Source organism: Metopolophium dirhodum, chromosome 8 (assembly GCF_019925205.1).
Source record: "Metopolophium dirhodum isolate CAU chromosome 8, ASM1992520v1, whole genome shotgun sequence".
NCBI classification, from domain to species: Eukaryota; Metazoa; Arthropoda; class Insecta; order Hemiptera; family Aphididae; genus Metopolophium; species Metopolophium dirhodum.
The window spans coordinates 14080540-14096898 of NC_083567.1; the positions used below are offsets into that span (position 1 = coordinate 14080540).

Sequence of the window (16359 nt, forward strand, 5' to 3'; positions counted from 1 at the left end):
GGCATACAGATAGCTATTATGACGTAAACGACTAGTAAGAAAGAATTTTTGGAAATTCAACATCTAAAATGGAAAATAAGGAGTTGTAAGAATACAACAGTGGCGCCATCTATCTAGTAAAATTAAATTTAAATATACAACATTGGCGCCAAAATAAAAAACTTACGAATTTGATATATTTTGGAATAGTGGTTACTCTAATGATCTACATGTGCAGTAAGAAACGATTTTCCCGATGTTCACATATTAGAGAGATGGACAAGATCTTGAGATTCACGGTGGAAATTGAAACTTTTTTTTGTATATAAATGGTTGGCATTAATTACTCAGTCGTATCAGGTACCAAATTGTCACGCTTATAGCCTCGAATAAATAAACTATATGTAATATGTGTGTATTACTTAAGTATATACTCAAAAAATACTCAATTGAATTTGACGAAAATCTCAGGGACTGTTTTTTGAGATGTTAGAAAAGTTTAGAGAGTAGTTTGAGCCATGTTCAAAAATATACCAAGTCAGCTTAATCCAATCAGCGACTTGCGGTTGCCATCTAAGTAGAATTATTTCACAAAACTAGGTATACTGACGCCAATTTTCCCGTAAATCTGTAAAATTGAGATTTACCAAATACTGTACACGTATGAAGCCGGTCTATACTTAATCGTAAATCGTGAAAATACCTAATATATATAAAATGAATGCGTTTTTGAGTCCTTGAACATATACTTAAATTATCCTTATAATTTTGCCAATGTCAAAAAAATCTCAGTTTTTGGCCCGGGAAACACCAGGGGGCAGCTAGTATACAATATAATATGTTTTTAAAATCCAATTAACACTTTTATGAGATAGTCACATAATGGCTAAGCGCTAAGTCTCCATAAATGTCGTGAGAAAATAATAAATTTAATGAAAATAATGTACGTCAGAATACGTTTTAAATAAAAGCTATAAACTTCAGATAACTGTTTGTTTGTTTTAATGGTTTAAATATGAAATAATATCAGCAGCAATGGTTAAAAAAAAATTAAATTAGGTAATTAATGATAAAAGTATATAGATAGTATTATTATAATTATGCATCATTTAAGAAATACAAATAAAAACTGATTAATTTATATTTTCTATGATAATACTTATTATAACTTATAAGATATCCTTTTTTTTATTTCCTCTATATTAAACTTAATTATGAGTAGGTACTAGTGTACTACAGTCGACTGTCGATATTGTAATATTATCATTTATGTTTATCATTATAGTACCTACTTTATATTTTGATGCAGAATAATAATTGATTAATATTATTAGGTAGGTACCTATCTATAGTTATAACCACAGTACACTTGTTTAGCCATCACTGGTCACATAGTGACCTACCTACAATTTTCAGTGAGATGTATAGTCAGTCATGCAGAAAAAAATGTGTTAATCAACATTGGGAAAGAAATTGTTTTATTTTATTTAAAAACAGCATTTCTGTTTTCAAATAGGCCATCATTACGACAAAAAGTGATCTCACATAAACAGATGGACTGTATCTAATAATTTGATTGTTATTTTACGTTTGTTGAAAGGTAGGTTGGTAATAAATTATATTTTAATAAAATTATCTAAAAAGTGTTCATTATGTTCATAAGTTCTATAATATTAGGTATTAAATAAGTATGTTTACCGCGCTATTAAGTAGGTAGGTATCTGAATTATATTGTAGTTAGGTATCTGAATTATATTGTAGTATACGAAATCTTTAAATTAAAACGATAAAACAAAATAATAAAGATTCGGTAAAAACATTCACAAATAAACATTTTTACTTATAAGTTATAACTTTATGTTATAATTTCAATATAAAATGTCGTGCATTACTTGAACTAGATTAGATGTATAGTGTTACTGAAATTATATGCAATAAGGATTTATATTTTATATTTTTAAATACCTACCAAGAAATATTTATATTTGTATAATTAGTTAGACCAGCTATGAACAATATGTAGAGTGTAATGTATACTATGTATTTATTATATATTATATATATTATTATTTATTATATTTATTATATACCTAGTTTTAACATTGGCAAATATGCAAATTTTGTTTTATAATAGGTTACGTACTGCATGTTATATTTTTACAAGAACCGATAAGAATAAATCCAACAGTTTAATATCATAATAACATAAAATATTATCTTTCCAAATATAGTTAATATACCTAATATTAAATTATATTTTATTAATTTCCGTAATCGTAATATTTAATATTACTAATATCGAATAACTTTTGATTATGTTGGCTAATAAATTAAAAACTCGTGCATTTCATTGTGTAATTATGATAAAAAAAAATATTCAGAAATGAACAAATGTATAGTATTAATAGGTACTTATACGCCTGTATTTTTTAAATAAACATTTATACTTTTTTTTTATATATATTAGATAAAAATATAGTTTAAAATGTCTTATAAATTACATTTTTAAATTGTAACACATTTATTAATACACTTAATTTAATCTTAAAAAAAAAAAAAGAAATGGTTTGCATACGAATAAAATAGTGGACATAAATTGTATTGACTGGGTTCATATATTTAATTGATTCTATACGTCATGTACTTTTCCACTGGTTTAGTATACTTGAACAAACGTCAAACATCAATGTGTACTTAAATAATTAATCAATGACTCCTATTGAATAAATCCTTTAAAACCATTAATAATTAATGTGTGACAATATTACAACAATAATATAATAAGTACACTAGATAATATTTTATCAAAATTAAAATATATTACCTAGGTAGCTAATTAATAATAATTATTTATCTTTATGTGATCAAGTAAATAACATATTGTTGCAGTTAGGACCAAGTATTTATGCGCGTATAAAGTTATATACTTATATCTTACGATGTAAATGTAATGAGAGTTTTTTTTTTAATCATTATCAATTTATCAAACTCGTCAAAAAAATTGTTATGTAAGCCTACGTATAAAGCGTATATAGACACACTTGATTAACCTACTCGATAACGTGATGACGTGGTATCAATTGTTTTACATACCTACCTGCCTACTTTGTAGATTAGTTCAAAACGAAATCTTAAATATATGTTTTAGTACTTAGTAGACAATTATTGACGTTAAAAGGGCTCTCTTTGTTGACAGAATGCGTAGTGTTGCATTACATCAAACCGAACTATTTGAAACGCTGTCATAAACAGAATTAAACACGCGCTATAAATAATATTATTAATCGTTTAGAAAAAAAACTCGCACGCCTGGAAAGATTGCACAGATAATATGTTCTTTGAAGACATGCACATGTCGTGTATAACAGATAGACGTATAATATAGGTACGTCGTATAATGCGAACACTGTAGAATAAAAATAATATTATATTATATCAGTTGGTAAACAATCAAAGTCGACAATTTTATTGTTAATAACCCGGGTACGCATACCTACTATATTGTTATTACTTACTATAATATTATAGATAGGAATCTATCTAGTTTTTTCGAGTCACTCGTAATCAATTGAAACGCGCAAAAGAGTGGAAAAATAACTGAATAATATATTACTTAATGATAATAGTAATAATAATATTTCGTTATTGAACGACCAACACGCAATAAACCTACAGTGTCATAATAATATTTTAATATCGTTGATGAGCGTGCAGCGTGTCTATTTTACTATATTTAGGTATCGTCCAGTCGACGAATAATTAAAAGAAAACGACGTAAAATCGGTGCCGCGTAATGCAGGAGCAGTCCTGCAGGACACAGGGTTTCCCGTGAGGATTTGTTTGCCTATATATCGAGAATAGTAAGTTGACTAGTGGCGGGTTATAATAAAATAATATATTATTAAAGTCGAGTTCGTGCTCAGTCGTATTTACACATACATAAAAATACATTAGAAAATATAATAATGTGTTCGCGGGACACCCTTTGCTTGCGACGAATTCCGTTCGGCGCGCAGGTTGTAACGCGCACGACGTGTACCTATATTTAATATTTATATATACGAGTATATATACGAGCCAAGTAATAATAATAATAACTTATTTAGCAAAAACAAAATAGTAAACATAATATAAATAATAACAAATACGAATAACCATTTTTTTTGCTACTCCCCTCTAATGTTGTTTGTGGCGGGTGTACCTACACGAGACCTCGTAGTTAATAGGTAAACTGTAAAGTATATCTACAACAATTTTATATTTTAAATTTTAATAATATGCATAATTTCTAATAAGTAATTACTATTTACAATAAAACTTTATAAATAAATCCTAATAGAATTATTTTAGATTTGTTTATAAAATAAATAGGTAGTGAATTAGATTATACTATTATAATCATTGGAGGGGTATTCAGTGGGTGACCGGGGGTTATAATTAAATTGAATTAGCGATACATAGCACAACACTCCGCCTGTCAGCTCAGCTTGTGTAGGAAGAGTTGAGTTCCAAAGACAATTATGCTTTATATTAAAATTCTACGACATACAATAATTAGGTAGGTACATTATAAATTCAGTAACGTATCCAGAACTTTTGAGTGGAGGTGACGACCGATTTGCGGCGACGCAATTTATGTGCTAGGTTAAATGTCGTATCGGAATGAAGAAAAAAAGCGGACCTAAGTTGTGATTGAAAAATCTCCGAAACGACGAACGTGTCGCTGTGTCGGAACGCATTTCGATTCAATGTCACGTGTGTGTGTGTATAATAGTATTATTATTATAGCGGAAAAGAGTAATAATAGTAATAATAATGATAATAATAACATGAACAACAACTAGAGACAATAAAAAACACAACGCGCGCAGTAGCATTACAATATTATTATTGCTTGTTAATAATATTCGACTGTAAATAATACTATTTAGGTAGGTATAGACGTGTTGGTCGCAGTGGTCGTATACGAGCCGTGAACGCGCCGCCGCCGGTACAGCTGCAGTCGTTGTATATCGGACTAAACGCCGCCGATAATAATGATATTATAATAATATCGTTGAGTGCGACAACGTGCCTGTACGCGGACGCGATTAGATCTGTCGGGCGTCCGCGGTAGCCTTATCTCGCGGCCACTATAGTGTCTGCGAGTGTGCGTGTGTGTGCGCGGCGCGATATACCTACACTCGCACAAATAGACCCACACACGCGCAGGCAGTGTCTGTTCGGCGGCGCGCGTTCAACGTCTGTCGTGTGGTTGCGCAGCAGGCTAGCTGTAGCGAACGGGTCGTGGTCGCGGTGGTGCCGGGCCGTGTCCAAGGAATACAAGACATCAACAACAACAACAAAATAACAACAACAACGACAACGATACAATACAGCTGATAAACGATATTTACATATTATCGACGTGTAGTGTTGTGACGGTGCTCTCGATGGCGACGGGAGCGACGAGGCCGGCGGACGAAAACGCTTCATCCGCGGTGCTGGCGAAAATATTGGCCATGACGTTCCTGGGTGTGTCTTCGTTCGTGGCCGGCAGTACTCCAGTGTGCGTGTTCGAGCGGCTGGGCATCCGGCGACATGCCCGGGGCGCCGCGAACACCGCGCTCCGGTTGATACTCAACTTTGGCGGCGGCGTGCTGCTGTGCACCACGTTTTTGCACCTGTTGCCCGAGGTCCGGGAGGGCGTCGAGCGGCTGACCGACGACGGGACGCTCGACTCGAAATCCCCCTTGGCCGGCCTGCTCGCCGAGCTCGTCATGTGCGCCGGCTTCTTCTTCATGTATTCGATTGAGGAGCTGGTGCACGGGTTCGCGGGCGGCGACTGTCACGCGCACCACAGCCACAGCAGCAGCGGCCACAGCACCGCGGACCGCGGCGGCGGCGGCAGCAGTGAGGTCACGGTGCCGCAACAGCGCCGGAACGATGCGGCGACCGCGGCCGGCTATCCGAACGCCGCCGGGTACGACAAGGTGGACGCGGCCGGCCGGGTGGCCAACTACAACTCGTGCATGTCCACGGTCGAGCTGGCCAAGAAACCTGGGCCGGCCATCAAGAAACCGGTGCCGGTCGAAGAGTCGTCATCGCCGTCCGAGTCGGTCCTCCGCGGGTTCTTGGTCGTTGGCGCGCTCAGCATACACGAATTGTTCGAGGGCCTGGCAGTCGGTCTGGAGAAAAATCCCACGCAGGTCAGTCGCTGCATATTATAAGATCTTATAATTTTAAGCGGAATATATTATATTATAATTCTTTAAGTACATCCATTTAAATAACTTTAAGTTTTTATTGCATTTAATATGTTACAAATTATATACCGCATCATGGTTTGGTATAACTATTCTTGTCCATCCGTTTTCCTTCTTCGAAAGTTCGGTAGAATAAAAGTCACTGTCGGATACTCACACAGATAAAAAATATTGTGTGCATTAGATAATATTATGTTAATCTTTATACGATTAGGTTAGTACATATACGTCATACCAACCTACAGTTTAATTATACACTTTATAACGGTATTTCAGCAGACTTGGGTAAAATACTTTTAAAATACTTTTTAATTTTTGTTTTAAATAATAAACTTAATAAGATACTTTTGTTCGGGAAAATTTTCACCCATATATAATTTAATAATTCTAAATATTATATAATTTAATTTGTTAATACTTGATTTGAAATTTTAAAACGTGTATAATATTGTAAAAATGTCCAGAAAACAAGAAAACAATTATTATTGTAAATAATAAGTATTTTTTATAGGAATAAAATACTTTAAAAAAATATTCTAAATACATAGTTATTCAGAATACTGTTGGAAAAAGTATCGATATTTGGAATACTTTATTCAGAATACTATCCAAGACTGGGTATTTGGAATTAAATGGATGATTTTTGCCTCTTAAAATAATAATTTGTAAATTTAAAACTACATGGAAATAAATCTACTGGCCAAATTGTATTGTTTTATATAGACTATAATATCTTATGACTTATATAATATGCTCATGTCCATTTATCGTTTTTTCGTAATGTGATCATTGATTTACTGATTTTTTACTTTGAAAAATTATTTAGAATACTATATTACTATCCACTTATAGAGTACTTTTTTCAAAAGTATTTAACATTTGTATTTAAGTAGGTACTTAAAAAGTATTCGTATAGTATTGTTTAAGTACTTTTCAAGCCTGGTAGTTTGTATATTGAACACGTTCGGTGAGCGACCTATTATCAATATAATATACAATTGTGTGATAGATTATTTTATTTTCACGGTCATAGTAAAATCGACCTCAACGTTTTTCTTATATTATTGTATTATTTGTATTTTATGTATACCTACGTACTTAAATCCAAATATTGATAGTTTTCAGTTTATCAGTTTTCATGCCAATACGAATTAAAATTGGTGTTCAATACGATTTTACTCATATAATATAAATATATTCCAAGAACAAAAGTTAAATTTAATTTTAATTTGGGTGAGTATTGGTATTGTTGTTAAAGATTAATTTTTTTAATAAAAATTAAAATGCATGATTTCAAAAATAAAACTGGTTCAATGCTTCATTATATTATATTATATTATAATTTATATGTACCTCACAATTGTCTATCAAATATAGTTATATATTATACTAAATGCACTTTATCTACACAAACATTAATCTACGGTTGATTAGAAAACAACGTACGTTCTACGGAATAAACATAATTAACAGTATTAAAAAATATCGTTACAATTTAAATTAATTTTTCTTGTGAAGGTAGCTCGTGGCATTTACAAAATATATATTATTAACTATTCAAAATTTAATCAAGTTTTAGATGAAATATTTAGATTGAATTGTTTAGCTGTATAGCCATATAATAGCTGTATAGAAATATAAAAGGAACAATAATTATTTGATCACCTTACCCAAGCCATAAACGCATTTACAGTAAATATAAAATTGTTAAAAAATGGAGGTTAAAGTTTATTTTACACGTTCTAGAATACTTGTATTATAATCGATACATTTGTTTTGGTAGAATTAAATTAGGTTGAACTAAGTAGTTATAACAATGAAAACAGTTTCTAAGAACAGCTGTCAGCTGGTTTATCAAAAAGTGGCATAGTTGGTCTATAATAACGTGTGTATCAGTATTGCACGAATATTTTTTCAATGATACGTCGATACCTACTCGTGGTTTTATACTTTTATACTTAAATAGTATAAGATTTATAATAAATTATTTATTCAATGTTTAATCTATAGGGAAATTCTAATTGCATTTTTAGACCTATGATTAAAAGTTCTGCAAAACTCCTAACGAGTCATAATATCTTATGACTATCGTTTAAGTGACTTGTTTTTCCCGATCCGTTTAATGCTAGTCCAAGCTAAGTATGTACCTATAATAATTACGGTTGTTATTTTAATAAATTATTTTTATAAAGATAATTACAGAAAACATCAATGTTATTTACTCTTAATTTTTTTTTAAATAAAACTGACTTTATAATAACAAAAAAAAATAGTACATTCATTTTTTTGTAAGATTAATTACGTTACTTTTAAGAATTAAAAATGCATAACCATCCAATTTTCCAAGTATATTTAGGTACAATAGTATTCATTTATTTAATAAAAATAAAAACTTGGCATTTTATGAATATTTTAAGTGTTAACTAAAATATTTAAGATTATGATATTTGACAACCCATTTTTTTATATATATTTATATATAAGAGCCAAATTTAAATATAACACTTGTGTTTATGGAAAATCATGGTGGTACCTACTTAATCAAAACATTAATGATTATAACATTGATATAAAGCATTATATTATATATTTTATATTTATTTTTTTTTTTGGGTAACCCGCAGCAACATAGGCCATTGGGTGTGGGGGAGGGCACTGTAGGTTTTTAAATTGGGTAGGTTGGTACACGTGTGTGTTGTGTTTGGCAGAATTTCTAATGGGGTACCCGTAGGTTTTTGCCGTGCCCTGGGTGGGGGGATGGCGGCACTTGTTCTCCGGACACCGTGACTTGCCCGAAGAAAAATGCCACCCACGGCCAAGGTATCGAACTCGGGTCGCAGCCGACGCCTTAGTCCGCTCGGCAACTCCGTCCCCTATATTTTATATTATAATCTTTATACCGGTTCAGTACATATTCAACAAAATAACAATGCAAGTGCGTACTTTATAATTATTTTATTACAGGTATTTTAAGTTTAAACTTAAAAGTGTACGATTATAATATTTAAAACCTGTTGAAACTTGAATGAAACGTGAAAAATGTGTATTAAACCCTCTTGTAAAATATTACTGTTTCTAGATAAAAAAAAAACGCTCCACTTAAATGTTTATCTTTAAGAGTGTTTTATTATAAAACAATGCTTTATAATGGTATCGTATATATTTTAAGATATTAAAAACTATGCTACAAGCATGCTGTTGTTTGATATGTGAAGCCCCGACCTGCTCGATATTTCAAGAGGCCTCTTAGATGTGCGGCGTACGCCCATGAAATAAGCTCATCGATGAATTTATTCTTAATCAACTATATATTATGCTCGACTTTCTCAATCGAAGTACCTACCTATACGACTATACTGAAAATTGTTTTAGTAATTTTTAATTTCAAATAGGATTTTATTTTCAAAACACTCCAATCATAATTTAGGACTTAGGGTAGAACGTCGGAAACTCCACATTTGACAGTTCTATAATAATTCCATGATAAATAATAATGTTTGTGATTTTTCGGTGTAAGTAGTAAGTAAACTTCTATTTTCCATTTTATGGATTTTTAATATTTGTGTAAAGGTTTTATAATACAATATATTATATAGGTACTATAAATAGGTTTTAGGTATAGGTATCTACATGGCTACATATTATATATCAAATAGACCAATTGGTAATAGCACAAACAATTTGGTGATAATGTGATATTGATATCGGTTAACGTATGTCAGGTACCTCAGTATCTGTATAACAATACATAAGTTTTTTTTTGTCTTGAAAGTAGTAAGCATTCACATCACCCCACCTATTATTATGTAGTCAATTTTTTAACTTAAATTTCGCGATTTAAGTATTATCTATTGAATATTCCGTTTAAAATGTACCTGACAAATCCCCTTCTATCCTTTTATTCTAGCTATAAATACGTATTATAATTTTGAAGTACCTATATATTATTGCTTGGCTCCTGTTAGGATATGCCACTTAAAAAATATTATCATATAAATTATAAACTAAAGTTACCAATATAAAATCGTTAATGGAAAAGTACCCAGTAAGTAGTTGATAATATTTTATTTGAATGAGTGGTTTGAGCTATGTATTTTTAGTACATAATATAAAGACTACCTAGGTACGATAACGAGTAAATACTTAAAAGTACAACCGCAATATTCCTGTGACGCAAAAAATAATTATTATCATTTATTTCTAAAAAAAATGAACAGTTTACACTTTTACAGTGATTGTTCATAGATAATTATTTAAAAAAGATCATCAGAAGTACATATATACGCGTGTGAACAACCGTTCAGAATATTACTGACTTTCATGTTATTGAAGGTTAGTTACACAAAACTATTATTTTTGTGTAGACTTATATAATCTCATATTTAGATCAAAACTGCTATATACTTAGTCAACCAGACATCCAATATTAAAATATATTATTGAATTCTTTATTCTATTTTTTTAAATTTAATTTAGATATTTTTGTGAAAACTATAAATGTTTTATTTTATGTTATTTTATAACAGTACTCAAGTACTGACTTAAGCCCAATGAATGAATATGTAATAAATAAGAAGTGAAAAATTTAACTTAAGGGCGGGCGTTAGAGTACAAAATCATATACATATTACACATGAAAAACCCTCACATCCTGAAGTTGCATTTCGTTAGTTTTATATTTTATTTAAAATAAGAGAACATCTTGCATGTCAGGTCTAAGCCCGATTTTCAAAATTATTATTTTAGAAGCTAAAATATGCATTTGAATAATGTATTTTTCAAAAGTATTTTCTACCACTATTTAAATTAAAATGAAAATGCGGTCTTAGATCCAACCTGAAAAATGTTCTTTTCTTTTTAATAAAAAAAATAAACGTAGTCCGACTATTCTACAGAGAGTGAGAGTTTTTTCTGTGAAGTCATTTTCGTTGATATAATACACCTTATCAACATTAGTTGATTATGGTTCATTATGGAAAAGCAATGTATAAGAATCAACCTCATCTGCCAGAAGTTTTCTAAAAAATTTAAATTAACAGCCTGTCTTCGATCTGAAATAGAATATAGGTTTAAAGCTTTTTTAGACAAGAGAGTATTCATGAGGAGACCAGCCAATTTTGAGGATACCTATATGATAAAAAACGTAAGAATTTACGTTGAACTCTTTCCGAAATTTGAGAGTCACTAGTGCTAGATGGATTTCAAACGTCAGAACCGTATTCAATTACAGAGGGTGAACTAAGCAACAACAAAAAGAGTTTTTAATGAAGAACCAAGAACTTTGAGCGCTACACAGCGGGTTTTCTCAATTTATAGAAGTCTTGGACATAACAAAAAATATAAACAAAGTATATAAAATTACCCTTTATTTTCACAATAACTCATGTTCTGGTGGCTTTGGTGTGGGCTCCTTTTCCACGCCTTGTCATGACGTCATTTATTTGTTATTGTTATCTAATTTACTAACTGTACACAGGTATTATAGTATAGACTATGGACTATAGTATATAGATTGTAGGACAATTTTAAAATAATATTTGAAAAATGAGTATTATTTATAAAAATATTTACCAAGTGCCAAACATTTCAAATAATTGTATGTCCCTATCTAAAAATGAATACTTGCATGGACTGACTATAGTACCTATATAATATAGAGATTCGTTGAAAGAATTAATTAAAAGTATTGACTTATAATAGACATAAAATACTTTCATTATAATATACTTGGAACACAATTCAAAACATGTAGTTTCAAATAAGTTACTCTGCTCAAATATATCATGTCAACCAACAACCTAAATATCTTTTAAAATTGTAAACTTTGAATTCATTCATAATTTTAATTGTACTGTTATCTGAAAATTTCATGGTAAACTACATATGTCTTATATAAATTAATTATTGTATTTAAATTAATTTAGTACGCAAAACTATTACGTAGGTTCACAAAATAAAAAAAAAAGTTACACACTTGTATAATATATTTAGTTAAACTAAATTTTATTTCATATTGCCTACAGATTATTTAAATAATATATAAAAAATCTTTTAAATCTCAATGGCTTATGAAGTCGCGTGGGTCACAATAAAAATTAATTTATCAATATTATATGTACGATGTGCCTACACAAAATGGAACCTGTGAGGATGGATCTTTGACCGTACACATTTTTAGATATTTACTTTCTTTTTGACATTTTGTTTTAATTTTTCAATATAAAACTCGTTATATATTGTTCTACGTTTTTCAAAATTTTGTTTTAATAATGAATAGAAATCTTGTATTATTTTCTTTTATCTTCTTAATTTCTCCTTGTATATAGTTGCAATGCTCAACAACAGTATCAATAACCAGAAATCTTGACTACAAATATATATATATATATATATGTCTACAGTTGTATAAAATAATAGTTTTATCGAATTTTATTAAATTAGAATTTAAGGAACAACTTTATTTTTATCCTTTTCTAAAATATTTTATAGATATTAATTATATTTTCTCGTTTATAAATGGGTTTTATATAATGTTAGTGGTACATAATATAATAGGTACTATTAAGCACTGAATAGTTACAAAAGCTTAGCTTAAATAAAACTGCAACTGTATTATCTATTTACCATTTGCTCCTTACCATGTACCAGTACCATTGAGTATAGTACCTATACTCAATGTATGTACTCAATTAATATGTATTGTATATTTTATACAGAAGTTAATAATATACTTTTAATTTCCGTTTAACAGGTTTGGTCGCTTACTGTGGCCGTTGCATGCCATAAGCTGGTCATCGCATTTTACGTCGGATTGCAGATGCTTTCGGACAGGACGAAGCCATTGCTAGCGCACTGTTCAATATTGCTTTTTGCTGTCACGTCTCCGATAGGTATTGGCGTTGGCACTCTGGTCAGCAATCTCGAAGAAACAAACACTGTGGTCCTATTTTCAGTCGTTCTACAAGGATTAGCTACCGGCACATTGATGTATGTGGTGTTCTTTGAAGTGCTCAAACCGTCTGTTGGAAATTTACAAATTAAACAAAGAATATTACGACTAATATTTATTGCTATTGGTTTTGCATCAATGCTTTCCATTCAATTGCTTATAACCGAATCCGAATAATATTTTCACAACTAATTTACATAGACCTGAACGAATGTATCCTTTTGTGTTAGATAGTTATATATGACTATTTTATATCAATTTGTCAATTTACCTACCTACCCTACGATTACCAATTGTACGTATGATATGTGTATTATATGATAATAATATATTAATATATTATATTATACATCATGAAGAGTAGTAAAATGTGAATATGCCAAGAAACTTATAGCTAAAAATAGTCGTAGTGAAATAATAAGTCAAGTCTTATTATTACAATTTACAGAATAAAAATATACCTATAACACATTAACACGTGATAAATTATAAAATTGTAAACGATTACTTTACTACAGAAAGATTGAAACTTGAAACTATTATTGACTAATTAAACTGTCTTGATTAAATATGTATTTAATAAGTATTCAAATGATATTGCTAATAGAATCAAAATCATATCTTATCACTAGGACGTATATAATTACGGTAAAACAGTTAATATTTATCAGTTAGGTATCCACTTCTTCAGATTGGTTCACTTTTATATTCCATATGAGTTTTCTCAGTGGGGCCCAGTTTTCATTGCTTATGAAATTCAAATAAAATTACAAAATATCATAAATACGTTAATCGTAGGTATTTAATTTTTACTATGTTTTTTACTTATATTCTTATATTTATTGGTCTCTTTGCATCGGTCAACGTACCTAAGTAACAGACAACAGTTAGTCATCATAATCCCTCTTTTTAGAGAGGATTGTTTTATCTCTAAGTGACTAAGTAGGTAGTGGGTGAATTGTAAACGCAGTTCGATAAAAAACAAAATAGCAAAGTAAAAATTATTAAAATTAAAGGAACGAACAAATTTAGAATAACGAAATATATTTTCGAAAATATTTACAATGACTTGTGACGTATTATTTAAAATAAATACATTTTTTTTCGTTTAATTGCAATCAATAAGAAGTTGTTATACAGTCTATACGCTATATAAGATATAACCTATATAAGTAATATTTTTTTAATGAAGCACTATAAAGTTAAGTATTTACTAAATTATTAATTTGTATTACGTACCTACCTAATGACTAATATATATTTTAATTTAGATTATATTCATATATTTTACAATTTTTCTAAATGGTGAATTTGATATTTTAAAAAATATTTCACATTTTTAAACATAAAAACCTCTGTACCTACTGTGAGTTTTTATAAACACGATACTAAGCAAATCTATAGATACAAGGACCTATATAAAACATATAAGAGTATTGCAATAGTGATTTTATATTTCTATGTATTATTCTATTAAAAATTCACTGAAAAAATACCGAATTATATTGACTTATATTCATAGGACTATTTATTATTTAATAACAATAATTATAATATGACATGAGTGATTTTTTATAAAATGTATTATTTGGGACTGTGTACTCGATAAAATATATAAGCTAATGAAGAAAAAATCATGCAATACTAAACTAAACAGTAGGTAGTTAATAGTTTATACCAAGATAAGATAATATTGTATTATACCAATAATTACTAATTACATATGTAAAAGTTGATATTTGTGTTTTTATTTTAAATAAACGTTTGTTGATTTTTGGAAATTGCTTTAAATGTTATACGACAGAATTATAAAATACCGAACCTATAGGTATAACAATAGGTTGTAACTTATAGGTACTTAGTTTTACAATTTATAGTATATAATATAGTATATACATAGTCATAGTGGTTAACAGCTATAACTCAAAATCTAACTTTTATTTTTTAGTCTTAAAATATATTCTGCAGTTCATAACATTTTACTATGTTATGTGTTATAGTATGAAAAAGTTACGGAAACAACACATGTGACTATGCGAGTACGACGCCCTCTTAATTATTGTTGTTATTTGATATTTAGATATATTATTTAGTAGTAAAAACATTTGAAGGACAACTACTACAGACACATGTCACGTGTATTATCTTTGTTTTAAAAATACCCATATTTGAACAAATATTGTCTAGGAGTGAAAAAATCATTAAAAAAAAATAGGCAAGATGGATCCCCTATGGTCATATCTCACATAAATACATCATATTATTGCTGTATGTATAGTATACTAACAACTATGGTAAAATAGATAATTATTAATTAGTATCATATAAAATGCTAATAAAAAATAACTACCTACCTAGTACTAATAAATTTTTATTGTTAAAAAAATATAATAAACCAATATACTATACAGTATAAAGTATACAATATTGAATATACCTAATATTATATTATATTTATATTTATTTATATTTGGTATACCTATTTGTACCTCTTTAGGTTTATCGTATACCGTGTGTCTGTGAGAACAGGGTACACTCTATAATTCAATTATCCGTATTGCTCGGACACTCTGCAGTAGTCAGTACCTACCCTATACTGCATATTTTTTAAATCTGTCGACTCTAGGATAGACTATAGGATCATTAATCTTTCGCAGACAGAATTCAGCATATGGTACATTATTGGTACTGAGTAAATTAGTAGTGTAGGTAACTTAGTTATAAAGTGTACCTACTTACCAATACATGAGCTTACGGCTATAACGCTATTTATATACTATATAGTTAATATACATAAAATAAAAACAGTGAAATATGAAAATTTACTGTAGTCATAAAAATGAATATTATATTTTAAGGTACTTACCATTATATAATTATTAACAAACTATTAATAGGGATTATTAATAGATTTCATATGCATGTTTTTTTTTATTATTATTCACTAATAAGACCAGCTAATAAGTTTGTCTATCTTTATCAAAAATAAAATGTCTACAAGAAAGTCAAATTAAATTTTTATGAGCGTTTGAAATTCATATTATTACAACATTTGATATTCACTCGATTTCTCATGTAACGATTTTCTTATTTTATTGTAATTAAAAAACGAATGACTGTAGATACTTGAAAATTTTATTGAATGTTTATATTTTTATTTTCTATACACGATAAAATTTTGAAAAT

The 16359-nt window shown here is 29.5% G+C and overlaps 1 protein-coding gene across 3 annotated transcripts; it reads left to right on the forward strand.

The window, feature by feature from the left end:
- Positions 1-1371: 1371 nt before the first annotated feature.
- On the forward strand, positions 1372-14909 carry LOC132950633 (zinc transporter ZIP1-like). Of its 3 annotated transcripts, none has more exons than XM_061022153.1 (3): positions 1372-1579; positions 4911-6167; positions 12976-14909. In XM_061022153.1, exons 2-3 carry the CDS (start codon positions 5412-5414, stop codon positions 13348-13350), a joined length of 1131 nt encoding a protein of 376 aa, XP_060878136.1. In that variant the 5' UTR covers positions 1372-1579; positions 4911-5411; the 3' UTR covers positions 13351-14909. The 3 variants fall into 3 exon arrangements, with proteins under 3 accessions (XP_060878136.1, XP_060878138.1, XP_060878137.1); XM_061022155.1 differs by lacking the exon at positions 1372-1579 and adding an exon at positions 3687-3839; XM_061022154.1 differs by lacking the exon at positions 1372-1579 and having other exon boundaries at positions 4465-6167.
- The last annotated feature ends 1450 nt before the right edge of the window (positions 14910-16359 follow it).